Source organism: Harpegnathos saltator, unplaced genomic scaffold (assembly GCF_003227715.2).
Source record: "Harpegnathos saltator strain DR-91 unplaced genomic scaffold, Hsal_v8.6 scaffold444, whole genome shotgun sequence".
In the NCBI taxonomy this organism is placed as follows: Eukaryota; Metazoa; Arthropoda; class Insecta; order Hymenoptera; family Formicidae; genus Harpegnathos; species Harpegnathos saltator.
Genome location: NW_020230255.1, coordinates 462,683 through 490,259, shown reverse-complemented (window position 1 = coordinate 490,259; position 27,577 = coordinate 462,683). Strand labels below are relative to the sequence as shown.

Sequence of the window (27,577 nt, the reverse complement as noted above, 5' to 3'; positions counted from 1 at the left end):
AATCCGTTCATGGCGCCTCTGACGATGGGTTCGCAGCGCCTCTAACAGAAGAAATGTGAGATGGACATTTTCGGCGTGACATTTTTACCAATGCTAGCGAACGTGAAATTTTCGTAAATTGAATTTTGGACTAGAGTATCTCGACTCACAAGATAGGTAGGGCAAAAATAAAGACAGTTTTATTAATTAATTTAGACCCAAGAAATCGATTGAGACCACTCAGAACTGCACCGGTTTAGCGGTAATAGCGAAACTCTAAATTATGCCCCCCTCCAACTAGTTGGTTCGCGTGAATATACCACGGCAGTCAAGAGGCAGTTCAGGAACGTAACAGCAAAAAGTGTATCTTGGCGCAAATCATTGCTGTGGTTTTTGATCATAATGAACAAACTTTAACCCCGATTTGGAGGTTTCGGTAATATTGAATTCACAAATGTAAAATTGTTATAAATAACGTTGTGCTAACGTTTTGTTAACATTTTGGTAATATTTCTCAGTACAAAAATTAAAAACTAATTATTGTTCTTTTTCTAATAGAAACGATTCTTAAAGTTATTAGACCATGCTGGTTTTATATGAAACTTAGTTTATTTTATTGATACCATATCGCATCACATTTGAAAAACTCACACTTGGTATTGGTGGGACACGAACTTGGACACCCGAAAGGGCTCTAGATTATGTCTATCACTTTAACACGACACTAATTTTTCACTTTATATAAACGTGTTTACTTTAGGTATAATATCGAAGTAATGTTTAAATGAGAATGTTATAATATTGCAAATCTAATATCAAATTACAAACATTTTTTCACTATTGCATTAGCATCAAATAAATGTTAAAATAATATTTAAAAAGTATTTGCTGTAATGTTTTATAAAATGTTTTAACAACATATAGAAAAATCATATTGCAAAATAATATTTTTAAATGTATATATAATATTATCCAAGAAACGTTCAAAAATTTACATAAAATCAACATTTCTAAACATTAATTTCATGTTCCTTGCTTACCGGGATATCTTAGTGAATAAGGAATATATCGAAAATTGTCTTCTAAAACAATTAATTTTATTTAATAAGCGGATTTCATTTTATTCAATAACACGATCAATTGTTCTTATAGTAATGGAATAGCTGTTAATGACAAATATAACACATAAATCACAAAACATTCTTTGTTATCATTATCGTGTAATGTTCATAATTTACTTTTTGTAATAAATAATGTCAAATATTATATCAAATATTATATCTGTTTATATTATTTGTTTATATTGTTATATCTGATTATATTATTGACATATTTTCATCGCTTCTTTCTTCATGTTGTATAAAATATAATAAATATAACGTTAATACAACGTAAGACAATAACGAACAACAACGAAAGACAATAAATAAACTATCGCAGTTTTTTATTTTTTTTCTGGTTCCATATTTGTACATATATTTTTTATCTTGCAAAACGCAAAACTCTATTATAGTTTGCAATCTTAATTTCTGTCACTTCTCTTTAGTTTCTCTCACTAACTTATAAAGAACGATGAAAGTCATAAAAATTTTATAAATAACTGTTAAAATGATGCGCCAGTGGGTGTCGCAATGTGTGTGTTTGTCGCTGCGATAAAACTGGACAATAACGATAGCGTAGTTTCCATCGAAAATCCGCAATGTGGGTATGATTTTAAACAGTTCTTGCCGGTTCTACCTGTTTCTATTGCTTCTTGTATCGCTGTTCCTTGCATAGCGGTGTGGAATACTGAATTGGTAATGATGGTATTTACTATTTTGTTGAAAGACGATATCTTATCATTTATGATATTATCTTCTTCGTTGACTGAGGCAGCCGCTTGTTGTGAGTAAGTACATACTACACGTTGCATACATGAAGTCGTGTCGATACCGTGACGAGCCAAGACATCATCAACTTTCGTCAAAGTTTGGGTGAAGCCATTATCTTCACCTATAGATCACTTATATAAATGAAATAGAATAAAAGATATGTGTGTGCATGTATATGTGTGTTTGTGATGACAAAAAGTAAATGCAAAGTGTATCTTTGCAAAACATAGTATAAATTTTCTTTCTTAATTAAAACGTCGGGAAAAAGACACCATCTATTATATATTTAAGTATTTTACTAGATATCTTGTAATATATATTATGAATGAGTTTTAAAAATAACCAGTTAAAATCTTACTGAATTAATATAAAAAGATTCATATTAATATGTATATTATTCATGTTAATTCTGTAAAATAGATGCTTAATTAATTAACTAATTATCTATTTTACAGAATTACAGAAGCTCTATTGAAGTAAAAATTTATGGTATTGAAAATTCAGTTCATTCACTTAAAATGTACAGAGAAAGTTTTTGGAATAGATTTATCTTTTTATCGATTAGATTTGTCTTTTTTATTCCGACTAAATACCATTTTCTTTCTTCATAATACATTATTATCTATATTATTTAAGAGATACAGAAGCTTTACATGATAAGAATACATAGTCTAATATGTCATAAAAAATTCAAAATTATGTAAAAAATATAAATATTTTATTTTATTTTCCTTACTTGGTATAAAATTTATAAATATGATACTTACTTCTTGCATAAGCGCTATAAGTACCAGACAGAATATAGAGCAATTTTGGTATGATAAGAATTGATCCTACACCTATGATGGCACCCAACAGAAGTCCGCCAAGATCTATCTTCGCTGGTGCGTAAGGTGCCATACCATAACCCTTAAAATTGATTAAGTAGATTTGATATTGGAAATATTTTAATGACATTATACTGATAGTTTTTAATTAAGTTTAACATAATACTTACACTTCCTGTACTTCCAATATTAGTAAAACCGAATCGCGCTTCTTGACTGCGATCTACAATATTATTCATTTCGAAATCACGTTTTGATGTTTCTTCGCGTTGATTAATTTGAGATAGTACAGGTATTTGATCTTGCACCTTCGCTTGTTTTTTTGTGTAAGTGGTGGAACTAGGTATAAATCTGGTAATAAAGATATTTTTGATAAAGCTGGATATTACATGGTTCCTAGGTGTCCTTACATATCTTTTGCACTTTAAAAGCATCACAAAATATTAAATAGTATAACTGCCTCATATAACATATAAGAAACTTACCCTCCATCACTGAATTTTGGATTGCAATCGATGAGTATAATAAAACAACTTAATGTTACGATTAAAGCCCGTGAAATGTGAAACATCATCTGGAAAAGAAAAAAAAGAAATGTCATAAATTTTTGGTAATCTGTTATAATTAAGTATATTACGTATAGTATCGCAGTGCAGTTTATTAAGTTTTTTAAAATTCCAAAATAGTAATAAATTCTGTGCTTTAAATTGTTTTTAGCAAGAGACATACGCGCAATCTGAAATAAATAAATTAAAGTATTCTATTTTTTATTAAAAAAGGTTTATTTAAGAGTTTAAAATGTCTTATTTTAACTAGATAAGATTATAGTCGAAATATCATATTTTTTTCGAAGAACATTGTATATCATATATGTATGTATGTGTCATATATTACGATATTCATATTAAATACTTTGCCAAAAATATAACATCGTATATATATAAATATAACATTAAGTTTAATAAAATTATGTGTGCGTGTATGTGCGCGCGTGCGTGTGTGTGTGCATGTGCGTTACGTAAGTGCGCATGTGTATATATAGATACTTTCGATGATAAAGGCGAAGTAAACTCTAAAGCAAATTGCGAAGTATAAAGTCTAAGACTAATTTTAGTGGGTGATATGACGCTTCGTTGTCACAGACTAACCGCGCGAAGCTTGCTTTCTGACATATATAGCCGCTCTAGTCGTTTAAATATGACAAGTCGTAGACATAATTGAAGCGACGGTTTCGCTTTCATTGTCGAGTCTCCACGGGACATTTCTATCACGCGGTGCGTGACTCCTCTGTCGTCGTCATTCTTATTGTCGCTGTAGTTTCACGAAAATGTAGAAGGCTATCTTTTCTACAGCCTTCATCGTTGGCCACGCTGCTTGAAATCTTGAAGCTGAAATAATGACTTAGTCACTAACAATGACCTTTTAAGACGTTCAGTGACTTTTGACGACGATTTCGCGACATCACCGGCACTTCGATCGGCATTTTTACATGTGTTACAATGTCTCCTAGTATTATGAAACAAGCACAACATTGAAAGTTACAACTTATACCTGTCTGATTGTTTATACGTTTTGAAATTTTTCGAATAGTATTGTACATATATAATTTGGTTTAATAAAATGTTTTGTTAAATAAATATATTATTAGTTAGTTAAATAAATATATTATAAATTAGGTAAATAAATATATTATAAGTTAGTTAATGACTAATGAGATAATATTAAATAATTTCAATACAAGTAATATCTACATAACATAATTTGAAATTATGATTTGAATTGGAAAAAGTAGACTAATTTAATAAAAATAAATATATATAAAGCGAATTTCTACAGTATTCATGGTTTATGGAAAGAAAACTTTAAAAAAGGACTAAAAAGAAGGAGAAAAATTAAGAGCCCTATAGTACATCTAATTATTTTATGTCGATTTATAAATATTAGAAAAGACGATTTTAGAAAATAAAGTTGAATATAATTCACAGATTTAGAATATTAAATATCTGTTAATCGTAGTGTTATTATTTAAACTCAAGAATCTACAATCACAAAAATCCATGTAAATTTTATTTATACGATATGATCATTCATGTAATGGACCCATGTGATAAATATAAGTTTCGACATTTTTTCAATAAGAAAGATGGTTTGAAAAAGAGTCCCTGTATATATCATATAATTTTGGTGGCGCACTTACGCTGTAATAAAGGATATATATATATATTGAAATTATGATTTGAATTGGAAAAAGTAGACTAATTTAATAAAAATAAATATATATAAAGCAAATTTCTACAGTATTCAGGGTTTATGGAAAGAAAACTTTAAAAAAGGACTAAAAAGAAGGAGAAAAATTAAGAGCCCTATAGTACATCTAATTATATATATATATATATATATATATATATGTATGCGAAACAAAGCTTTCTTTCGCGGAATTTATGAGTTGCGTTCTTTCTTCATAAAATTCGTTCTAGACGTTGCTTCGGAAAATTCACGAAAGCCAGTCGTTTCTGTCTGTGTGACTAATTTCGTCGCACATACGTATGAGTCTATTCCGGTGAAAATGCATTACAAGTTGTGGACATGCGTAGTTATGATTCTCATGAGCTGACTGTAATTACTGCTAGACTTTCAATGCAGTATGCTCATGTGAAACAAGCTTCGTCTAGTGATACCCGGTAGTCTCTTTATAAAGATAATTGGTATCTTGCACTTGCGATTTCACTGCTAGGTACGTTAATTTTGCCGCAAGAAATTGGTAATTCCTACTTTGTTGGAAGTAGGCGAACTATTATAGGTAAAATACTCATAAGGATTTGCTGTATTTGTCGTTGAAAAGCAATCCAACACGTAGGAACACGAAAATGCATTTTGTTACCTCGCACAGTAACAGGTAATTAAACATATTTGAAGATATCGAAGTAAGCCAAAAAATAAACTAAAAATTACGTAATATATAAAATAAGAATTTTTACAAAAGTTCTTAATTTTCTAATAAGTTTTGTTATATTATCATTTATTTTTTAATATGTTAATTATTGCATAAAATAATTAAATCTATAAAAGAAATATGATATTATATGTATATATATATATATATATATATTGTACATATATATATATATATATATATATACGTATATACAGGGTATTATAAAAGTCCCGGAAGAGCAGAATAACTCGAAAAATATGAGCCCTAGAAAAAATGCGAAGTACTGAGTTTTTATGATTTTTTTCTGGCTATCTGAAGGTGATCTTGGATTTGACCTTGACAATGATCTTGAAGGTCATTTCAAGGTCAGGTAAATTTTTTTAAATAGGACCCCATATTTTTGACCCCATAAATTGAAAGAGCGGAAAATTTTACATTCGGATATGACCTTAAACACTGCCAAATTTGACATCTGAAGGTCACATAAAGGTCTAAGCTTGTTTTAGGCTGAAAACGCGAATATCTTCGAAAATGCACCTGCTAGGGAGCAATGTTACGCATAAGAATAAAAATGTAGAGGTCAACGAGGGACATTCAGCCGTGACCTTGCCCTTATTCTCAAGGTCATGAGTTAAGATTATTATTAAGGTCAAACCGGACTTTTTTAGGACTGAAATCCATACTTTTGACCTAAAAGTGTCAAGATTGAAAAATTTTACGTTCGGATATGACGTTTTTACCCTTGACCTTGTTCTTAAGGTTATGTGTCCGTCATATCAAGGTCAATTAATTTTTTTAGGCTGGAAACACATACTTTTACCCCCCATAATGTGAAGAGTGAGATTGTACGTTACGTACGAGGTCACACTCCGATTGTTGGTAATTCCTCAATATCGGCCTCTATCTCAAATCGGTCATCTTGAATTTGCAAAATCCGACGTCGGATTCGGTTTTAGCGAGCTCAAAAGTCCCAGGATCGGTATCCGAAAAATGTATTCGCCATCGATAAAATGTATGCTTCAAGGTTTTTATTTGTCTCAATTCTATCAGTGTCAAACAGATAATAGATTGTTTTTGAGTTTTCATCAATTTAACAAGTTTTGATATCGTTTTAGTCCATTTTGAATTATTATCATATTATTAACGATCAATGGTACATTACTTATTATTTTTATTTAAAGGTAAAGAAACCGAATTTTTTATACCACATTTTTGCAAATATTTGTTTTCAATTCCAAATGGCTCCTCTTACAGAGCATGAGAGAGTTTCGCTATTGATGATAAGAGGATGGGGGGATAGACAAAGGTCATATAGTGAGATTGCTGTTCAATGGAAACTTTCGTAATGAAGGCGAAGGTATAGGGTTTTTCAATTGGTGCGGGTTGATGTTGGCAGCCTGTGGCGGCTATGTTGTTTTGGAGGCATCTGTCTAACCTGTTGTTTATTATTCAGTCACTGATGCCAAATCATCATGACAAGTTGCACGATTGAGCAGCACGTCCAAATGATAAAACTTTATTATCAAAATGAGTGTTCGTTAGTGCAACCGTTGCGCGCGTTGCGCCCATTTTACGGCAGACGCGGTGGCCCTTCAAAATCGACTCTCCAACGTTTGGTGGCCAAATTCGAGATAACCGGTTCGGTAAACGATCAGCCAACACCCGTACGTCAAAGGAACACCAGATCGGCCGAGAACATCGCCGCTGTAAGTGAAAGTGTGCAGGAGAACCCGAGGCAGTCAATTCCTCGCCGTGCACAAGAACTCGGCCTTTCGCAGACTTCAACTTGGCGAATTTTGCGTCGGGACTTGGGCCTGCACCCGTACAAGATCCAACTGGCCCAGGAGCTCAAAGTTAATGACCATAGACAACGCCGTTTGTTCGCTGACTGGACTTCGGAGCATTTGGAAGAGGACCCCAATTTTGGCCGAAAAATCATCTTTAGCGACGAGGCGCATTTTTGGATGAATGGCTATGTTAACAAGCATAATTGCCGTATACGGCACGACGCCAACCCACACGAGGTTCAACAGGTAGCAATGCATCCACAAAAAGCTACTGTTTAGTGCGGATTTTGGGCCGGCGGCGTCATTGGTCCGTACTTTTTCGAAAACGACGTTGATGAGGCCATCACCGTCAATGGCGAGCGCTGCAGAACGATGATAACCAATTTCTTTTGGCCCAAATTGAACGATATGGACGTGGACGACATGTGGTTCCAGCAGGACGGCGCTACGTGCCACACAGCGGACGCCACGATGGACATTCTGTATGAACGATTTGAGGGTATGGTTATCTCTCGCAGAGGTGACGTGATTTGGCCACCAAGATCGTGCGATTTGACCCCGCTAGACTTTTTCTTGTGGGGTTTTCTGAAGTCGCAGGTCTATGCCAATAAGCCGCAATCGACCGATGCCCTTAAAGTCAACATAACCCAGGCCATCGCTCAAATTCAGCCGGATCTATGCGGCAGAATCATTGAAAATTGGACCACTCGAATCCGTGTCACCGTGAGAAGCCGCGGCGGACATTTGAACGATGTTATATACCACACATCATGGCATACATGAGCCTTTCAAATAAAAAAAGAATTTCGTTAATACCTCACACACAGCTTGTTTTATTCCATTGCAACATCGACCCACCCTTATTGAAAAACCCTTTATTTCAATATCGACTGTATCTGGCACCATCAGACGATTCGTAGAAACTGGGAGTAATAAATACCGCCAAAAATCTGGGAGGACAAGGTCCCAAACGACAGAAGAGGGACTATTTGAAGTAGCCCGATCATTTGTTGAAAATCCCAGATTGTCAATTAGAAAAGCATCTCAACAGCTTCAAATGAGTGTATTGTCAATTTCCAAAAATCTAAAGACCATTAAGTTCCACCCCTACAAAATTCATCTCCACCATGAGTTGAATGAGGATGATTTTGATCGTAGGGTGCAATTTTCAGAAGTTATGATGCAAAGAATTGATCAGCAACCGAACTTCTTGCATAATATCGTTTTTTCAGACGAAACGTCTTTTGAAATTACTGGTAAGGTAAACCGTCATAATTTTAGATATTGGGACAACGAAAATTCTCATTGGATGCTTGAAGCACATACGCAGCGACCCCAAACATTGAATGTTTAGGCAGGTCTTTATGATAATCAAGTGGTTGGGCCTTTTTTTATAAATGGGAATTTGAACTCAGAAACCTATCTGCAGCTTCTAAGAGACCAAATTGTTCCATCAATACAGGAAATTGTTGGTGATAATTTTGATGATGTTTGATTCCAGCAAGATGGGGCACCGCCACATTATGGACGCATTGTTCGGAACTATTTAAACGATACTTTCTCTAATCGATAGATAGGTAGAAGAGGAACAATCGAATGGCCACCGAGATCGCCCGACATTGCACCACTTGATTTCTTTCTTTGGGGCTACATAAAAATAAAGTTTATTTCACTAAACCTCGTAACCTGGATGAGCTTCAACAACGGATTATAGACGAATGTGCTGCAATACCTTCAGAAATGATAAGGAGTGCGACTGACAATTTGTACGTCCGCTTAGCATACTGTCCGCTTAGCACTGTCAAACGGTCAATGAGGAACATTTTGAACATCTCTTATAATCTCAGGCCGAGTTACAAGATGCTTTGCCTTCGGTGGCCGAGACTAACTGAACCTTGCCTTCAGTGGTCGGGTTTGAGACACCTTGCCTTAAGTGGCTGGGTTTGAGACACCTTGACTTAAGTGGCCGGGTTTGAGACACCTTGCCTTCAGTGGTCGGGTTTGAGACATCTTGCCTTCAGTGGTCGGATTCTGAAACGCTTTACTTTCAGTAGACTTCACGATCAGTGAAGTAACGTAAAACGCATAATTTTGAGAACAAGGTCAAGGTTGAAAACGTCATATCTGAACGTAAAATTTTTCAATCTTGACACTTTTAGGTCAAAAGTATGGATTTTAAGTTTTAAAAAAGTCCGGTTTGACCTTAATAATAATCTTAACTCGTGACCTTGAAAATAAGGGCAAAGTCACGGCTGAATGTCCCTCGTTGACCTCTACATTCTTATTCTTATGCGTAACATTGCTCCCTAGCAGGTGCATTTTCGAAGATATTCGCGTTTTCAGCCTAAAACAAGCTTAGACCTTTATGTGACCTTCAGAAGTTAAATTTGGCAGTGTTCAAGATCATATTCTAACGTAAAATTTTCCGCTCTTTTAATTTCTGGGGTCAAAAGTATGGGATCCCATTTAAAAAAATTGACCTGACCTTGAAATGACCTTCAAAGTCATTGTCAAGGTCAAATTCAAGACCACCGTCAAATAGCCTGGAAAAAAATCATAAAAACTCAGTACTTCGTATTTTTTCTACGACTCATATTTTTCGAGTTGTTCTGCTCTTCCGGAACCTTTATAACACCCTGTATATACATACATATAGTGGCGGGCAAAACTTATGAGCCACACAATTATAATTGTTTCAAGTTAAAGCAGAAAAGCAAAGCTTCCCGCAAATGCTGTTTATTTGGCACAAAACTCGACAACTTCGTTGTTAGAAAAAATATTCTTGCGTTGCGATATGTGTTAGGATTACGACTGGTTATTGTTAACAGATGTCCAAGCTATAAAAAAACACAACTTCATGTATGTCGATTACATATGTCGTTAGCGCCATCTATGTGTGAAACCGGGAAACCTAGTATATTTTTCTTATTCATAAGAAAACTTTTTGGCGCAATACTTTTGCACTGTTTGTAATAAGACATTGTGTAAAAATAAAGTATTTAGAATTATTAAGAGTTTGTAAAGTTTATATAATTGAATATATAATAATAATTATTATTATATATTCATTTCATAATGAGCACTTTATAATAAAAACTTTACACATGTGGTATATATAAACAAAATGTATTTATTTGTCCTACAATTATATAAACTTAACAAACTCTTAATAATTCTAAATACTTTATTTTTATACAATGTCTTATTACAAACAGTGCAAAAGTATTGCGCCAAAAAGTTTTCTTATGAATAAGAAAAATATACTAGGTGCGCAACTAAGTTTCCGGGTTTCACACATAGATGGCGCTAACGACATATGTAATCGACATACATGTCTGAAGTTGTATTTTTTTATAGCTTGGACATTTGTTAACAATAACCAGTCATAATACCAACACATATCGCAACGCAGAAATATTTTTCTAACAACGAAGATGTCGAGTTTTGTGCCAAATAAACAGCATTTGCGAGAAGCTTTGCTTTTCTGCTTTAACTTGAAAAAAAGTCCAGCTGAAGCACGTCGTTTGCTTGAGGAGGCCTACGGCGAACATGCACCATCGAAAACTACCTGTGAAGATTGATGTAAACGCTTCAGAAGTGGCGATTTCAACACTGAGGACAAGGAGCGCTCCGGAAGACCAAAAACAATTGAGGACGCCGATCTGCAAGCGTTATTGGATGAAGATGATACGCAAACACAAGATCAACTTGCGGAGGCATGAAACATGACTCGCCAAGGTATTTCCAAACGTTTACATGCTATGGGAAAAATTCGAAAGGAAGAAAAATGGGTGCCGCATGAGTTGACTGAGAGATGGAAAATCGAAGAGCCACTTCCGAAATTTTGCTTTTGCGGCATGAAAGAAAGAGTTTCCTGCATCGAATTGTTACTGGCGATGAGAAGTGGATATATTTCGAGAATTTCAAACGCAAAAAATCGTGGCTTTCACCTGGCGAAGCATTAACATCGATGGCACGGCCAAATAGCTTCGGAAAGGAGACAATGCTCTGCGTTTGGTGGGACCAGAAAGGAATCGTGTACTATGAGCTGCTGAAATCGAACGAAATTGTCAATGGACATCGCTACCGACAACAACTGATCAATTTGAATCATGCATTGCTCGAAAAACGGCCAGAATGGGATACGAGACACGAACAAGTGATATTGCAGCACGACAACGCTCCGTGCCATCGCACTTCTATCGTCCAGGACACCATCAAAACGCTGAAATGGGATCTGCTACCGCACCCGCCATATTCGCCAGACCTGGCCCCTTCCGATTATCACTTGTTCCAGTCGATGACGTATGGCTTGGCTGGGTAACACTTGGCCAATTTCGAAGAAGTGCAAAATTGTTTGGATAAATGGTTTCGGTCCAAAGACCCGTCGTTTTATCGTCGCGGTATTCATGTATTGCCAGAGAGATGGCAAAAATGTGTAGCTAGCGAGAGACGATATTTTGAATAAACCATTTTTTATATTTCTTTTGAAATTTTCCATTTTTCATTGATCAAAAAAACCCGGAAACTTAGTTGCGCACCTAGTATTATTAAAAAATAATAACAGAAAATGTTGTCAACGTTTTTTTAAACTTAATACTTTGTTGTCATGCCTTTAGAAGCAATCACTGCAGCACAATGGCAAGTCATTGATGCTATTAAATTAGAAATGCGATCTTGAGATAAATTTTGCCATTGAGTTTGCAAATCTTGCCACAATTCAGCTTTATTGGAGTTTTTCTTATTTCCTATACGTAGTTTGAGTTCTTGCCACAAATGCTCAATAGGATTCAAGTCCGGCGATTGCGAGGGCCAGTCAAAAATTCGCATTTTTTTTCACGATGAAAAATTCTTTTATTAGTTTTGATGAATGTTTGGGATTGTTATCTTGTTCGAAAATCCAACTACGTGAAATATTTCGAGTTGCATATAGCAGCATATGCTGTCAATGTTGTGTCAATGCTGTGTCAATATATCTCGATATATTATAGCGTCCATAGTACCCGTGATCTCAACCAATGGACCAACTCCATTATAAGAAAATGATCCCCATATTATATACATATTATCCCCATATCAAGAGGCACGGTAGTGCCTATTATTACGCGAAACTGCGAGTTGAAACGAGGTGGGATATTCATATCTCAGGAATGGCTGAACCGATCGACTTTTTTTAGTCCCAATCGATTCAGCCTTAAAAAATAGGAAGAAAAGTGTTCTTGTGCTTTTTGTGTATGTTGTCTCTAAGTGGAGATATTTTAAGATTAAAGTCTGAATCACAGAAATTACGATTCAGTAAGAAAGTAAGAAAGAAACGCTAGACCGCCGAGGAGAGGGGATTTGTGCTTCTCGTTTTTCCGACACCAGAGGCGTTACGAGCGCGCTGAAGATGCAAAGAGCAGCGAGTGCGAGTGAGCAAGCGATAGAGAATAAGAGAGAGAAGAATAGACCGCCGAGGAGAGGGGATTTGTACTTCTCGTTTTTCCGACACCAGAGGCGTTACGAACGCGCTGAAGAAGTAAAGAGCAGCGAGTGCGAGTGAGCAAGCGATAGGGAATAAGAGAGAGAAGAATATCGGATTGGTAGAACAGGAGATGAAATAAAAATAAAATATTGCTAGTTTATTTATTTTATATATATTATATTATAGAGCACGTGAATTCGAGTCGAACACGAGCAACGTGATCGCAACGTTGGTAGTTTATGTCGAGCAATGAGCGACAGCGACGGTTCGACAATCGCGCATTTCGGTTTTGAAGCTTCCTAACCTCAAAGATATCACAATGCTGCGCTCACATTTTCGACTGAAAGTTGACTTGTCCAAGTTTTTTCACGATGTGCGTCGGATCTGCTAAATTTTTATTGATTGATCACTAAGATATTTGGCATAGGAGAACCATTTCATTTGTTGTTGAACGATGCCGAATATTTGCCACCGGTGAAGGATATTCGCATTCTCATCGAAAACGAGACGATCAAGTAAGTATAATTCTTTTAATATAAAGTTTTAAACTTAACTTTTCATATATTTTTAGTTCAAATAGGTTTTATGTGTTTATTCATTAATATTATTTGTATGTCATTAATAGATAGAGTAATCCCTGGATCTGGCATATAGAACGAAGTTTCAAATGCATTAGTTATTGTATATCAGATCCCTGGATCTGGTATATAGAACGAAGTTTTAAATGCATTAGTTACTGTATATAAGATAATTACAAAAATTTCTCTAAGGTTAAAGCATGTCACAATATTTCACACGATAAGGTTGTCGAAACAACAAATGCTATGACTGAGAAAATAAGAATAAATGCAAGTAATGGATTGGATATATCTGACGATCCTTTGAATGATACAGATTCAGCTTTGATATGTTAGTATATTTTATAATACAAGAAATGTAATATTTACTACTACAATTGATTATACAGAAGCAGATACAGATTCATCTCTTCAAAGGTTACAGATTACAGTAATATAAATGAAAGTTGTAATACATTCAAATTACACAGAATTATACATATGAAAGAATATTAAAAATAAATAAAAGATAAGAAAATATATATTTCAATAAGGTCGTCGGCCCCTTCTTTCTCTTCATGCGCTATATCTGGATAATTTTCCAATTGCTTGTATAACACCTCCCCGTGGGCGCCACCTTGACGTGGTGGTGGGGGGCTTGTGTGCCTTCATGATGTACAGAGCTGTGCCGGCGGGTGTCTCGACCCCTGGCAGGTTCTACCATGCCGGAGAGATCTGTACTGAGAGGCCAGACTAAGAGCGTCCTTATTCACTCTCGGAGGGGCAGCTGCCTCCGAGTTTCATACAGGGACCGGAGGACCGTACTTGTACGATCCAAAGGACCCTACAGCGCGGGCAGAACGGGCTCGTGAGCCGGATGAAGGCAACCGTTCTAGGGGAAGGAAAACCCTGATTGCAAACCCGTACTTGTCAGGACGTATAACCTGATACAATTGCGAGGGGCCAGGGTGCTTCGGCACTCTGGTACAGGGGGCTCAGGCATCCCCGGCAGACCCTAGCCTACCACACCGTAACCCTAGGTCATGTCTCTGGGGTCGGGGGTCTTGCCTTAATTGGCCGGATCGCGAGGCGGGTCCTCTATAAAACACCACTTAATCCTACGGTTGAGGCATACCACGCTTATAAGATGAATGGCAGGTGCGTGACCTGTCGCAAGTGGTTCCTCACCTGGGGCACCTGGCGAACCCCAGGGACAAGCTAGCCTTACCCCGGGTAATGCAGGGGCTCTACTCGGGGTCGACGCCCATTTCCTGCCGCACTCATAGGAACAGCAATGAAGATTTTCATTTTTAAAAACAAAAACTCCGAGCTTTCGGGCTCAAAGTCCCGTATGGACGGGTGTAGCAACCCGTCCGAGGACTCACCACTCTCTTCGGAGAGTGATTTTTATAAGGAAGGGAAAGAGGTGGTAGAAGAGTGGGAAAGAGGGTTTAGAGGTGGTAGGAAATCTACCGGCAGGTGCCACCTCCCCGCCCCCTGGGAAGGAAGAGCAGGCAGGCCCCAGTGGAATAGCCGCTCGGGTGCTGCCTAAAAGTGAGGGTCGACCACCGCCCTCGGGGAAGCGTCCCTCCGACCGTGGAGGTGGCGCGGTGAGCTCGCCAGGCAGGTCTATGCGAGCGGCCACCCAACGCGGGACCTGTAAACCATCGGGGTCTGGGGGTCCTAGTTCGTCACTGGCGACCACCAGACCCGGTCCCCTCTGTTCCAAGAGGGGAAAGGATGTACCCCTCCCATCACTCCCTGAGAACAAGGAGGAGGAGCAGCAGCAGCAGAAGAGGAGTCGAGGGGTGGGGACCTCGAGGCCTGTGAGGGCTGAAGGGGCACCGGAGCAGTGCACCGCCGGACCGGTGATCCTCTTCGATTTCCTGCTCTCACAGGGCTCGAGAATCCCCATACCCCGACAAAGGGAAGGACAGAGGAAGAGGGCCAGGGAGTTGATGGACTCCACTGATAGCGGCAGCAGCGGCTCGTGTGTCGTCACCGCGGGTCCCGTGCTCGAACAGGTAAAGAGGGGACGCGGCAGGCCCATCGTTTCCGGCAAGGGCGTGGGGATTAGGGAAAGAAAGGCGGCGGAAGAAGAGAAGAAGAAAGAAATGGAAAGGGCCAGACTTGAAAAGGAGGTCCAGGCCATATTGGATACTGGAATATTCCGGTCCCTGGGAGATAAGCGACCGATGGAGGAGGTATTCCGGGATAGTGCCGCGAAGGAGCACCTGAGGGAAGCGTAGGTGAGTGAGCTGGCCTCGGAGGTAGGTCGCGCCCTGGGCACGATTCGACTGGTCTCACGGAGGTCCAACACCCTGAAGGGGACCTTCGTGGGAGCACTGAATCGTGCCGTGGGGATCTCCGAGGCCGTGCTCACCACCTTAATGGCCAGGGTGGCCAGCAGAGAAAAAGAGGGGAACATCACCCTGGCCGAAAAGGAGGCGGAAGAACTCCGGGCGAAGCTAAAGAAGATAAGGGTGGAGAACAGGCGGCTGGCGGAGGAGCTGGAGTCGACGAAGCGACAAGTCGTTTCGTCGATTCCCATGGCTCCTCCGGCGGCTGCCTCTTCTCCACCGGATCGAAGATCCTATGCGGAGGCGACGGGGAGGATCATCGTCGATTGTGACGAGCGAGGAAGGGGAAAGGGTCAAGGAGGAGAGGGAGAGGAGAAAGAGGTTAAGGAAGAAAAGGAGGAAGATATCCTCTTCCTCCACTCCCACCTCCATTAGGACAGCGGGAAGGAAAGGGGGAGATTCAGAAATCCCATCGTTGGACGATGTCATGGAGGAGATGAAAGAAACTCCACCCCCCAAGGAAAGGACGAGAGGTGCTGAAAGAGAGCTGGATGACGCTATGGGGATCCAGTTCCCGGGCTGCGGTTGCAGGGCGGAGGTTGACCGGCTCAAAGCCGTGGTCGACCGCCTTGCGACTGCTGGCCCGGGAGGCGGGGCGGCTGTAGCGATGGGAACCTCGGCACCCACTCTCCCTGTAGGACCGGGAAAGGAAAGGAGTGGGACGGTCTCCCCCAAGGAGAAGTGCACAGTTCCCGAAACAAAGGGTAAGGGGAAAAGGGAAAGGAAAAAGGAGAATAAAAAGAGGAAGAAGGCCAGGGCCAAACTTATGAAGGAAGAAGAGGAGAAGAGGACCCGGGAAGGAGGAAGGGGCATCGCTGCCAAGGACCTCCTGGAGGCAGGATGGGACCCGACCCAGAAGGCTCTACTGAAGGCGCTTCTGCCCAGCCAAGGATCACAGGAGACATGGTCCCAGGTGGTTGGGCGGAAGGAGTAGCAGAGGAGGAAGAAGGAGGAGATGGGGACGAAAGCGCCGGCCGGCCCGTTGGCCCCCGTTCCAAAGGCCAGACCTGGAGGAAAGGGGGCAGCAGCAGCGGGACGGGGCAGGCCCAAGCCACCGCGCTCGGCGGCCGTCACGGTAATATGCCCCGAGGGCGAATACCAAAGGTTCATGGTGGAGGCCAGGCGCCGCATCATCCCGGCGGACCTGGGGATAGGAACATCCCTGAAAGTCCGCCGGGCCCTGAGCGGGGCTTTGTTGATTGAGGTGCCTGGCCTCAACGTCGGGGCATCCGCCGACTGGCTTGCGGAGGAGCTCCGCAAGCTGGCGGCGGAAATAGGCCCCGGTTTTCGCATCCAGAGACCGGTGAAGGTCGCAGCATTGCGACTAGCCGGCCTGGATGCGACAACCGGGGCCGATGAAGTGACGGTCGCCGTAGCCCGCGCTGCGGGATGTTCGCCCGGGGAAATATCCCTGGGGGTAATGAACATCACCCAGCGGAGAACGGGCGCGATTGTGGTGCGGTGTCCGCTGGCGGTGGCCGCGAAGGTTGCCGCCGCGGAACGGGTCCACGTTGGGTGGACCCGGGCCGGGGTGACGGCGCTGCCCGCTCGCGCAGTGTTGTGCTTCCGGTGCTTGCACCGCTCGCGCACGTGGGGCACGTGCGCGAGCGGTGCACCAGCGCCGTCGACCGCAGCGACCTATGTTATCGCTGCGGTACCCCCGGCCACCGCGCCAAGGGATGTCAGCGGGCGGTGAACCCCGTCTGCGCGAAGGCGGGCAGGCTCTCCGGTCATAAGATCGGAGGGCCGGCCTGCGGCCCCCCCACAAGGAAGAAGAAAAGGAGGAAGGGAGGACAGAGGGAGCAAGGACCGGGAGGAGCGGGAGGTACACAAGCAACGGGAGCCCGAAACGTCGCCAAAGCACCAGCCCAACCTACACCGGAGCAGCCAGGGGAGGGGAGTGAGTCCCCTCCCCTAAAAAGGGACCTGGAGGGGAGAATGAGCACGGGGGAAACACCGGCTCTCACCCCAGCGGGAACCACGGAGAACCAACCACTCATCCAACTGGACTGGGAGCCGGAAGCAACACCGGACCTGGAAGGATGAAAGGAGGAGCCATCAACTGCAGCCGGGAGGAAAAGGAAGGGGAGAGAGGACCCGGAACCGGACCTGGACCTGCTGACGGGGGACACGGTACAGGAGGGACCAGCGACAGGAGAGGGGCAAAGCTTCAAGGTGAGGAGGGTGGAGCTTACGGGCCCACCCCCAACGACCATAGAAGGAGGGGAGATGGAGGGAACGCCACCCCCATCTCGCCATTCAGCCGATTCCTCCTCATACTCCCGAGAGGAAGGAGTCGCAGAGGTAGGGACCCCCTGCCATTCCGCGGAGGTATTTGCAGAAGGGGCCACCACGGCCGAAGTCCCCCCCGGGGAATCCAAGACGGCTCAGCCGTCGGAGGATGACCAGAGGGGACTGAAGTAGGCAGCCCAGAGGAGGCGTGCAAGGTTTAGCCTTCACGCCACTCCGGGCCCTACAGGCCAACGTCGGCCGCGGCGCCCGGGCTCAGGACCTCTGTATGCAGAGGATGACTGAGCTGGGCGCCGGGCTGGCGGTGGTCACCGAGCCTACCTGAATCCCGGTTCGCAGCGCGAACTGGTTCGGCGGTCCGAACGGCTCGGTGGCCTTGGTGGCAAACCCTGCGACGGGGGCCCCACCCTGTACATTCAGGGAATCGGGGCTCTCGTACCTGGCAGTCGATTGGGGGCCCGTTACTGTGGTGGGGATATATCTTCCACCGCAGAAACAGGGCCGGTCTTGGTCGTCCTGCCCCGATTAAGGCGGTCCTGGACAGGGTCGGGGAGTTGGTGCGAAGGTGCCATCCCCGACCAGTCATAGTTGCCGGAGACTTCAATGCCCACTCGGAAAGGTGGGACTGTAGTTCCCGGCAGCGGGACCGCCGGGGGGACACCGTGATCGGCTGGGCGGCGGGACTGGGCCTCGTTCTGATGAACGAGGGCTCAGAGAGCACCTGCGTGCGGCTGGGGGGACGGAGCCTCGGTCATTGACTTGACCTGGGCGACCCCCTCGGCCGCCGGGTTCTTCCACGAGTGGAAGGTGGAGGCGGAGGGGGAAACACTGTCTGATCACAGACATATAGTGTGGACCCTCTGCCTCCCCAAACCCGAGCAGGTGCTCATCCGCCGCCCAGGGGAGAGGGAGCTCCCTCTCCCCAAGAGATGGGCCGTCAATCGGCTAGACGCGGACAGGTTTCGGGCGGCTGTCCTTGTGGCATCCTGGCACCTGGAAGAGGTGCCAGGAGGGCGGGACCCCGACCTCTGTAAAGGGGCCGGGGAAATAGTGGGCATTGTGATGTCGTGCTGCGATGTCGCGATGCCCCGATCCCGCCCCCGTCACCGCCGGGCCACGTATTGGTGGAGCGAGGAACTACGGCGGCTCCGGTGCTCCGCCATAGCTGCCAGAAGGCAGCTGACACGTGCCCGGCGGGAAGACGGGGATGCTGCAGGGGCAAAAAGGGATTACCTCAATGCGAGGGAACCTAAAAGTCGCCATCGCCGAAGCAAAGCGAGCGGCTTGGGAGCAACTAATGAGCTCCCTGGACGACGATCCGTGGGGGCGCCCTTACAAAAGGGTGACTGGGAAGATTCGCCCTTGGGCGCCCCCACCGACCGAACAGTTGGACCACCAGGCCTTTAATGGGCTCCTGGACGCCCTCTCTCAGAGAGCAGAAGGGGGCCCACCCAGGATTCCTCCCCCAGAAATGGGGGAGGCAGACTGGGACGAGGGTCTAGAGGTCAGTCCGGAGGAGCTCGCTGGGGCCAGGAAGAGGCTCGGGGTCAAGGGCAAGGCCCCTGGCCCCGACGGGATTCCTGGCAGCGCCTGGGCCCTCGCACTCGGCGAGGGAAACCTGTTCGCGGCCACCCGCAGGGTACTGAGCGGGTGCCTCAGGGAGGGGGTATTCCCCCCAGAGTGGAGGAGGGCCAAACTGGTCCTCCTCCCCAAGGAAAGCATCCAGCAGTGCGTCGGTCTATAGGCCGATATGCCTGCTGGACGAGGCGGGCAAGTTGCTTGAACGCATTATTGCCGGCCGCCTCGTCCAGCACCTGTCCTCGGAGGGGCCGAACCTCCACGATCGCCAATATGGGTTCAGGCCCGGGAGATCAACGTTGGACGCAGTCCAGTGTCTCCGGGGCCTGACCCAGGCGGTCGTGGAGAGGGACGGCGGGGTGTTACTGGCAGTATCCTTAGATATAAAGAACGCCTTCAACACCCTGCCGTGGCCGGAGATAAGATGGGCACGGTGTGCCCGCTTATCTTCGGCGTATCCTCTCGGCCTACTTCGGGGGCAGGGACCTCGCCTTCCCAGTGGAGGGCGGGGTCCAAGGCCGGCGCACAATGGAACGCGTTGTTCCGCAGGGGTCCATCTTGGGCCCCCTGCTGTGGAACATCGCGTTCGACCGGGTGCTGAGAACTCCGCTCCCCCCGGGCCACGTCATCTGCTATGCGGAAGACACATTAGTGGTGGCCGGGGGGAGAGCTGGGGGAAGCCCGCCGCCGAGCGGAGGCGGCACTGGTATCGGTGATGGGCTCCATAAAGGACCTGGGCCTATCGGTGGCGCCCCAGAAGACCGAAGCTGTATACTTTTACGGCAGAGATCGAGGGGCGCCTCCGGAAACTCAGGTCCTTGTGGATGGCGTCCACGTCCGCGTCGGGCCGACGATGAAGTATCTCGGCCTGACGCTGGACAGTCGCTGGAGTTTCGGGTCTCACTTTGGGAACCTGGCCTCCAGTGCGCAAGGCGGGCCTGGCGGTCGCCAGCCTCATGCGCGCCCAGTGGGGCCCAGGATGGATGGCACGTCGCCTGTATGTCACGGTCGTGCTCTCGATCGCCCTGTACGAGGCGCCCATATGGGCACCCAACCCCTTGGTCTGCCGAAGGGGAAAACGCTCCCTTTGGCAGGCTTTGAGGCCAGTATTAATCAGGGCGATTCGAGGGTATCGGACCGTGTCATACATGGCGGCGACCACCCTGGCCGGCGTCCCTCCCGTGGAGCTCCTTGCCGAGGAGAGGTCGATCCTCTACTGGCGGGTGAAGGAGCTCCGCGGGGAGGGGGCTCTAACGGCCAGGGATTTGAAGGGCCTGAAGCTCCAGGCCAGGGACCGGACCCTTCGGAAGTGGAAGGACGAATTGACCGACCCGAAGGTGTCCGGTCCCACAACGGCCGCGGCTGTCCGCCCCTGCCTGTCTGAAGTGACGGGCAGGAGGGGACGTGGAATGACATTCCACCTGGTGCAGATGCTGACCGGGCATGGCTGCTTCGGTCGGTATCTGCACCGGATACGAAAGGAGCCCACCACTCGATGCCACTACTGCCCCATCCTCGAGGACACGGCGCACCACCCATACTCCGCATGGGACGGGGAGCGCCGGGTCCTCGAAGGGGCGATGAGGTGTCGAAGAGGGGAACTCTCGCTCCCGCGCATGGTCATGGCCATGTGCGGGAGCGAGGAAGCGTGGGACGCAGCGGCCTCCTTCTGCAGGGAGACCATTTCGCAGAAGGAGGCCGCGGAGTGGGAACGCCGACCAGGGGTGCGTCGCAATAGGCGACGCACTGGTCGGCGGTCCCCAGAAGGAGGAATCGGCAGCGGACCCGAGGTGGCGTCGGCCGAGGAGGACCTGCCTGTCCACAGGGACGGAACAGAGACTTCTCGGCCGCCTCGGGCCTGCCTCCGTCCGAACGGGGGGGACTAGGTTTCCCTAGATCGCCCCCGTGCAGTCGGACAGGTAGGACAAGGGAGAGTGGTATCCCGGTTGGGGCCGGGCCCACTCCCACAAAACCCTCCCCCCTTGACTAGCAAGGAGGGGGGGTAAGGAGGAGGGGTGGATGTCCCCTTCCTCCTAATAGGTGATACCAGAAGGCCAACCGGTGGGACAACCCACCGGGGACCGCGCCCTGAACTCCCTCTATGGGACAGGGCGCGATACGTTGATGGCGCGGGACTCCCGGAGAGCCCTGGGACCAGGGGGTTGGGGAGGCAATGCGGGAGCAGTTCCCCTAACTCCCCACCCAACGGCCCGATAGGTAGACATCCCATAGGGGTTTTAGTCGGTAAGGGTACGACATAACCCCCTCCCCCCCCAGGGGAGGGGGTATCCATGATGGATTTCCCCTGCGTTACCAAAAAAAAAATGCTTGTATAACAGATAATATAGTTTGTCTGCGATATCTGCCACCGATGGAGGATATTCACATTCTCATAAAAAACGAGATGATCAAGTAAGTATAATTTTTTTTAATATAAAGTTTTAAACTTAACTTGTGATATATTTTTAGTTGAAATAGGTTTTATGCGTTTACTCATTAATGTTATTTGTATGTAATTAACTTACAATCTTATTTTTATAGTTAGAATAATTCCTGGATCTGGCATACAGAACGAAGTTTTATATGCATTAGTTACTGTATATCAGATACTAATAATTACAAAAATTTCTCTAAAGCTAAAACATGTAACAATATTTCACACGATAAGGTTGTCGAAACAACAGATGTTATGACTGAGAAAATAGGAATAAATACAAGTAATGGATTGGATATATCTGATCCTTTGAATGATACAGATTCAGCTTTGATGTTAGTATATTTTATTTATATTACACTAACACTAATTGAATCTTTATAATATAATTAATGAATTGTATTTATTTTTAGATAATAATACAACAAATGTAATGTTTACTACTGCAATTGATTATACAGAAGCAGATGCAGATTCAAAGGTTACGGATTATAATATTCACTTATATATTATATATTATTATTATATAGTATTTACTGTTTTTTGCAGACTTTGAAACTTGTCGATGACTATATACCTCAGATATCCAATTTTATTACAGGCGAGGTATTAAGCTCCTGTATAAAATAATAAATATTGGAAACGTGTTAATATATTATACGCGTATAAATTATTATATATACAGAGTAATTCAGACCACTCGTAAGCCCTTTTGTTTCGGAAATAGAACATTTTAGAGATAAATATTTCAGACAAAAGTTGTAGGGCTTCAAAGGATCTATTTACTGACGTTATGAATTTAACCTTGGTCTTAAATGGATATCCCAATTTTTTATTATATCGTCTTTTTCTAGCAATTAATTTGAACAACTTTTGTCTGAAACATTTTTTAATTTTATTTAAGGAAAATTTAATAACTTTTTCAATATTTAACTCACGATATCTCGCTAACTATTTGTCAGAAGAAAAAGTGATACTAGAATTTTTTGCTCTATTTAGTCTCAAGAATATATTGTTGCAATAGCGCTTGACTTTTGTTTGCTGATTTTTTGAAATTTCAAAATCATCAAATTAACCAAATTCATGGCGCTATTGGAACAATATATTCTTGAGACTAAATAGAGGAAAAAAATCTAGTACCATTTTTTCTTCTGACAAATAATTAGCGAAATATCGTAGGTTAAATATTGAAAAAGTTATTCAGTTTTCCTTAAATATGTCACAAAATATTAGTTAAATAAAATAATGTTTCAGACAAAAGTTGTTTAAATTAATTGGTAGGAAAAGGCGATGTAATAAAAAATTCGGGTATCCATTTATAAGATTTTTATGTTGATCTTGACTGGACTTTTCAAGGTCACCCCAAGGTTAAATTCATAGCATCAGTAAATAGAACCTTTGAAGCCTTACAACTTTTGTCTGAAATATTTTTCTCTAAAATGTTCTATTTTCAAAATAAAAGGGCTGTACAAGTGGTCTGAATCACCCTGTATATATAATATTATAAAACTTACCTTTTTAAACAAAAAGGTAAAAAAAGGCGCCAAGTACAAGCGCTATGTGTACATAATATAAGTTTTTACAAGTAAAACTTATAACAATATAATAAAACTCTACAACACTATTCTATTGTACAAAAGAAGTGATATATTAGACAATAGCGCCAACTAAGAAACCTAATATATATTGCCATACATTTTTACAAGTAACATTTATTATATAAAACTTACCTTTTTACACAAAAAGGTAAAAAAGGACGTCAAGTACAAGCGCTATGTGTACATAACATAAGTTTTTACAAGTATATTTTTATAACACGATATCATTTTTACTTGTAAAAACTTATGTTATGTTCATAATATTAACATAACTTTTTACAAGTAAAAATGATTACATGTAAAATTTATATTAAAACAGTAGCGCCAACTGAGAAATCATATACTTAATATTTTTAGAAATCTCAAATTCAAATTATTTCCTTTTTTTAAGATATATATTATGTACATAACATAAGTTTTTACAAGTAAAAATGATATCATGTTATAAAAATTTAACACGTTTATTAGTAGTGTCCAATATTTAATTTATCATTATTTATTATAACACTGAGTTATATGATTGTTTTACTTGTTATTATAATGTACTTAACATAACTTTTTACAAGTAAAAATGATATCGTGTTATAAAATTTTAACCCGTTTATTAATAGTGTTCAATATTTAAAAAAGATATCTTTTTAAAGGTTATGATTACAAATTCAAATTATTTTTCTTAAGTATATATGTGTACATAACATAAGTTTTTACAAGTAAAACTTATACAAAAGAAGTGACATATTAAAACAGTAACGCCAACTGAGAAATCATATACTTAATATCATATTTTTAGAAATCTCAAATTCAAATTATTTCCTTTTTTTAAGATATATATTTATTATGTACATAACATAAGTTTTTACAAGTAAAAATGATATTTATTATAACACTGAGTTATATGATTATTTTACTTGTTATTATAATGTACATAACATAAGCTTTTACAAGTAAAAATTATATCGTGTTATAAAAATTTAACACGTTTATTAATAGTGTCCAATATTTTAAAAAGATATCTTTTTAAAGGTTATTATTATTCAAGAAAATTCAAGAAAAACTAACTACAGAAGATGTCAATAACATAAATTTATACAAAATTTATCGTTATTTATTAGAACACTGAGTTATATGATTATTTTATTTGTTATTATAACAAATTAATTATTATAACAATGCAATAAAAAATATTTACAAAATATTAAAATACAAAATATCTTAGCGCGGCTGCACCAAAAACTATATCGAACTAAAACTTGTTTAATACATACATGACAGCATTTTTATTATAATAAAATGTACTTGTAAATTCTTTGTCTATATATATGGTGTAATGTTTTATATCTAGTTTGACTTTTATTTATATACATCTTTGATATAGTTTTTGGTGCAGTCGCGCCAGTATTTTTTTTTAAATATTTTTTATTGCATTGTTATAATAATTAATTTGTTATAATAACAAGTAAAATAATCATATAACTCAATGTTCTAATAAATATCATTTTTACTTGTAAAAACTTATGTTATGTACATAATAAATATATATCTTAAAAAAAGGAAATAATTTGAATTTGAGATTTCTAAAAATATGATATTAAGTATATGATTTCTCAGTTGGCGTTACCGTTTTAATATATCACTTCTTTTGTATAAGTTTTGCTTGTAAAAACTTATGTTATGTACACATATATACTTAAAAAATAATTTGAATTTGTAATAATAACCTTTAAAAAGATATCTTTTTTAAATATTGAACACTATTAATAAACGGGTTAAAATTTTATAACACGATATCATTTTTACTTGTAGAAAGTTATGTTAAGTACATTATAATAACAAATAAAACAATCATATAACTCAGTGTTATAATAAATAATGATAAATTAAATATTGGACACTATTAATAAACGTGTTAAATTTTTATAACATAATATCATTTTTACTTGTAAAAACTTATGTTATGTACATAATATATATCTTAAAAAAGGAAATAATTTGAATTTGAGATTTCTAAAAATATTAAGTATACGATTTCTCAGTTGGCGCTACTGTTTTAATATATCATTTTTCTTGTATAAGTTTTACTTTTAAAAACTTATGTTATTTACACATATATACTTAAAAAAAAATAATTTGAATTTGAAATTTCTAAAAATAGCATAATACGTGTTGGCGCCTTTTTACCTTTTTGTTTAAAAAGGTTATTATAATAAATTTTACATGTAATCATTTTTACTTTTAAAAAGTTATGTTATGTACATAATATGTATCTTAAAAAAAGGATAAATTTTACATGTATTCATTTTTATTTGTAAAAAGTTATGTTAAGTACATTATAATAATCATTTTTACTTGTAAAAACTTATGTACAAAATTGTATACAAATGTATTATGTACATATTATCCCCATATTATATACACCCAAAATAAATAATTTCAGATCAAGCGGTATTATTTAAATTTTAAAGGATTTTACTCTTGTACAGAGTGTCCCATTTTAATATCCCACCCCAAATAATTCTTCAATATTGAAGTTTCAAGGAAAATGATCTGAATAAAAGTTGTAGGGATTTAAGTGAGCTACATTATGATGACCTTGACTTTGATCTTGACCTCTATCTATGATGACCTTGACTGACTTTTGGAAATTTCAAAATCATCAAATTAACAAAAATCCAAGCGCTATTGTAACAATATATTCTTGAGACTAAATAAAGCAAAAAAGTCTAGTACCACTTTTTCTCCCGACAAATAATTAGCGAAATATCGTAAGTTAAATATTGAAAAAGTTACCAAGTTTTCCTCAAATATCTCAAAAAATATTAGACAAATAAAAAATGTTTTAGACAGAAGTTGTTCAAATTAACTAGTAGAAAAAAATAGTGTAATAAAAAATAAGAGTTCCCATTTAAAAAACGCAAGTTGACCTTCAAATGACCTTGAAAATAGAGGTCAAGGTCAAAGTTAAGTTCATCATAAGGTAGCTCACTTAAATCCCTACAACTTCTATTCAGATCATCTTCCTTGAAACTTCAATACTGAAGTGTTATTTGGGGTGGGACATTAAAATGGGACACCCTGTATATTTAGAATACAATTCCATAATATTGCTCACACTGTTTTCGCTGTGTTTCTTTCGGTGCATGTATTCTAAAACAAATTTGTATGTATTCAACATGCAAATAATATATTTGTAAAACTTGTTTTGTGTAACTTATATACGGGGTTGAGAAGTAACTCGTTATTTGTAACGAAGTTACAGTTACAGTTATTTTTTTCTGTAACTATAACTTAACTCCCCAGCAAACACAATATTACATGTAACGTGAATGTTAATTGTAATTTCCTACTCAACAATATAACTATTATAATATATAACACGTGTGTTATATAACATATATAACACATGTGTTATGTAACGTATATAACACATGTGTTATATAACAGTTATATTGTTGAGTAGGAAATTACAAGTAACATGTACGTTACATGTAATGTTGTGTTTGCTGGGTCCGTTCCGTTTTTTCATCTATAACTGTAACTTATCTTAGTTACATTTGTTTGATAACTAATAACTAATTTAATAGTTACTTTAATAGTTACTTTATATATTTCAAACTAAAATTTTTGGCAGACCAATACGATAATATGATGTGCAATGCTTGATATAAATATACAGTTATCCTGGCTGCATTTAAAAAATTGTATAAAATAGCCAGTACTGAGTACATCACTTCTGGGATATTTTTTATTGACCAGAGCGCTCATGCAAATCGCATTTGGTGTACTGTATTGTATAAAATAGCCAGTATCAAGCATATCGCTTCTGGGATATTCTTTTATTTATTATTATTATTTTATATTATTTTATATTATTTTATTGTACAATATTGTATACAATTGCTAGTCCCGATAGATCGCTTCGGGGATATTCTTTTATTAA

General features: G+C 40.7%; 1 protein-coding gene across 1 annotated transcript; it reads right to left on the bottom strand.

Moving 5' to 3' along the window:
- Positions 1-1,439: 1,439 nt before the first annotated feature.
- LOC105188253 (uncharacterized) lies at positions 1,440-3,812 on the bottom strand. The gene is made up of 5 exons (XM_011149616.1): positions 3,724-3,812; positions 3,163-3,251; positions 2,848-3,028; positions 2,618-2,759; positions 1,440-1,971 (listed from the first exon to the last, which is right to left on the bottom strand). Exons 2-5 carry the CDS (start codon positions 3,249-3,251, stop codon positions 1,583-1,585), a joined length of 801 nt encoding a protein of 266 aa, XP_011147918.1. The 5' UTR covers positions 3,724-3,812; the 3' UTR covers positions 1,440-1,582.
- Between the last annotated feature and the right edge of the window lie 23,765 nt (positions 3,813-27,577).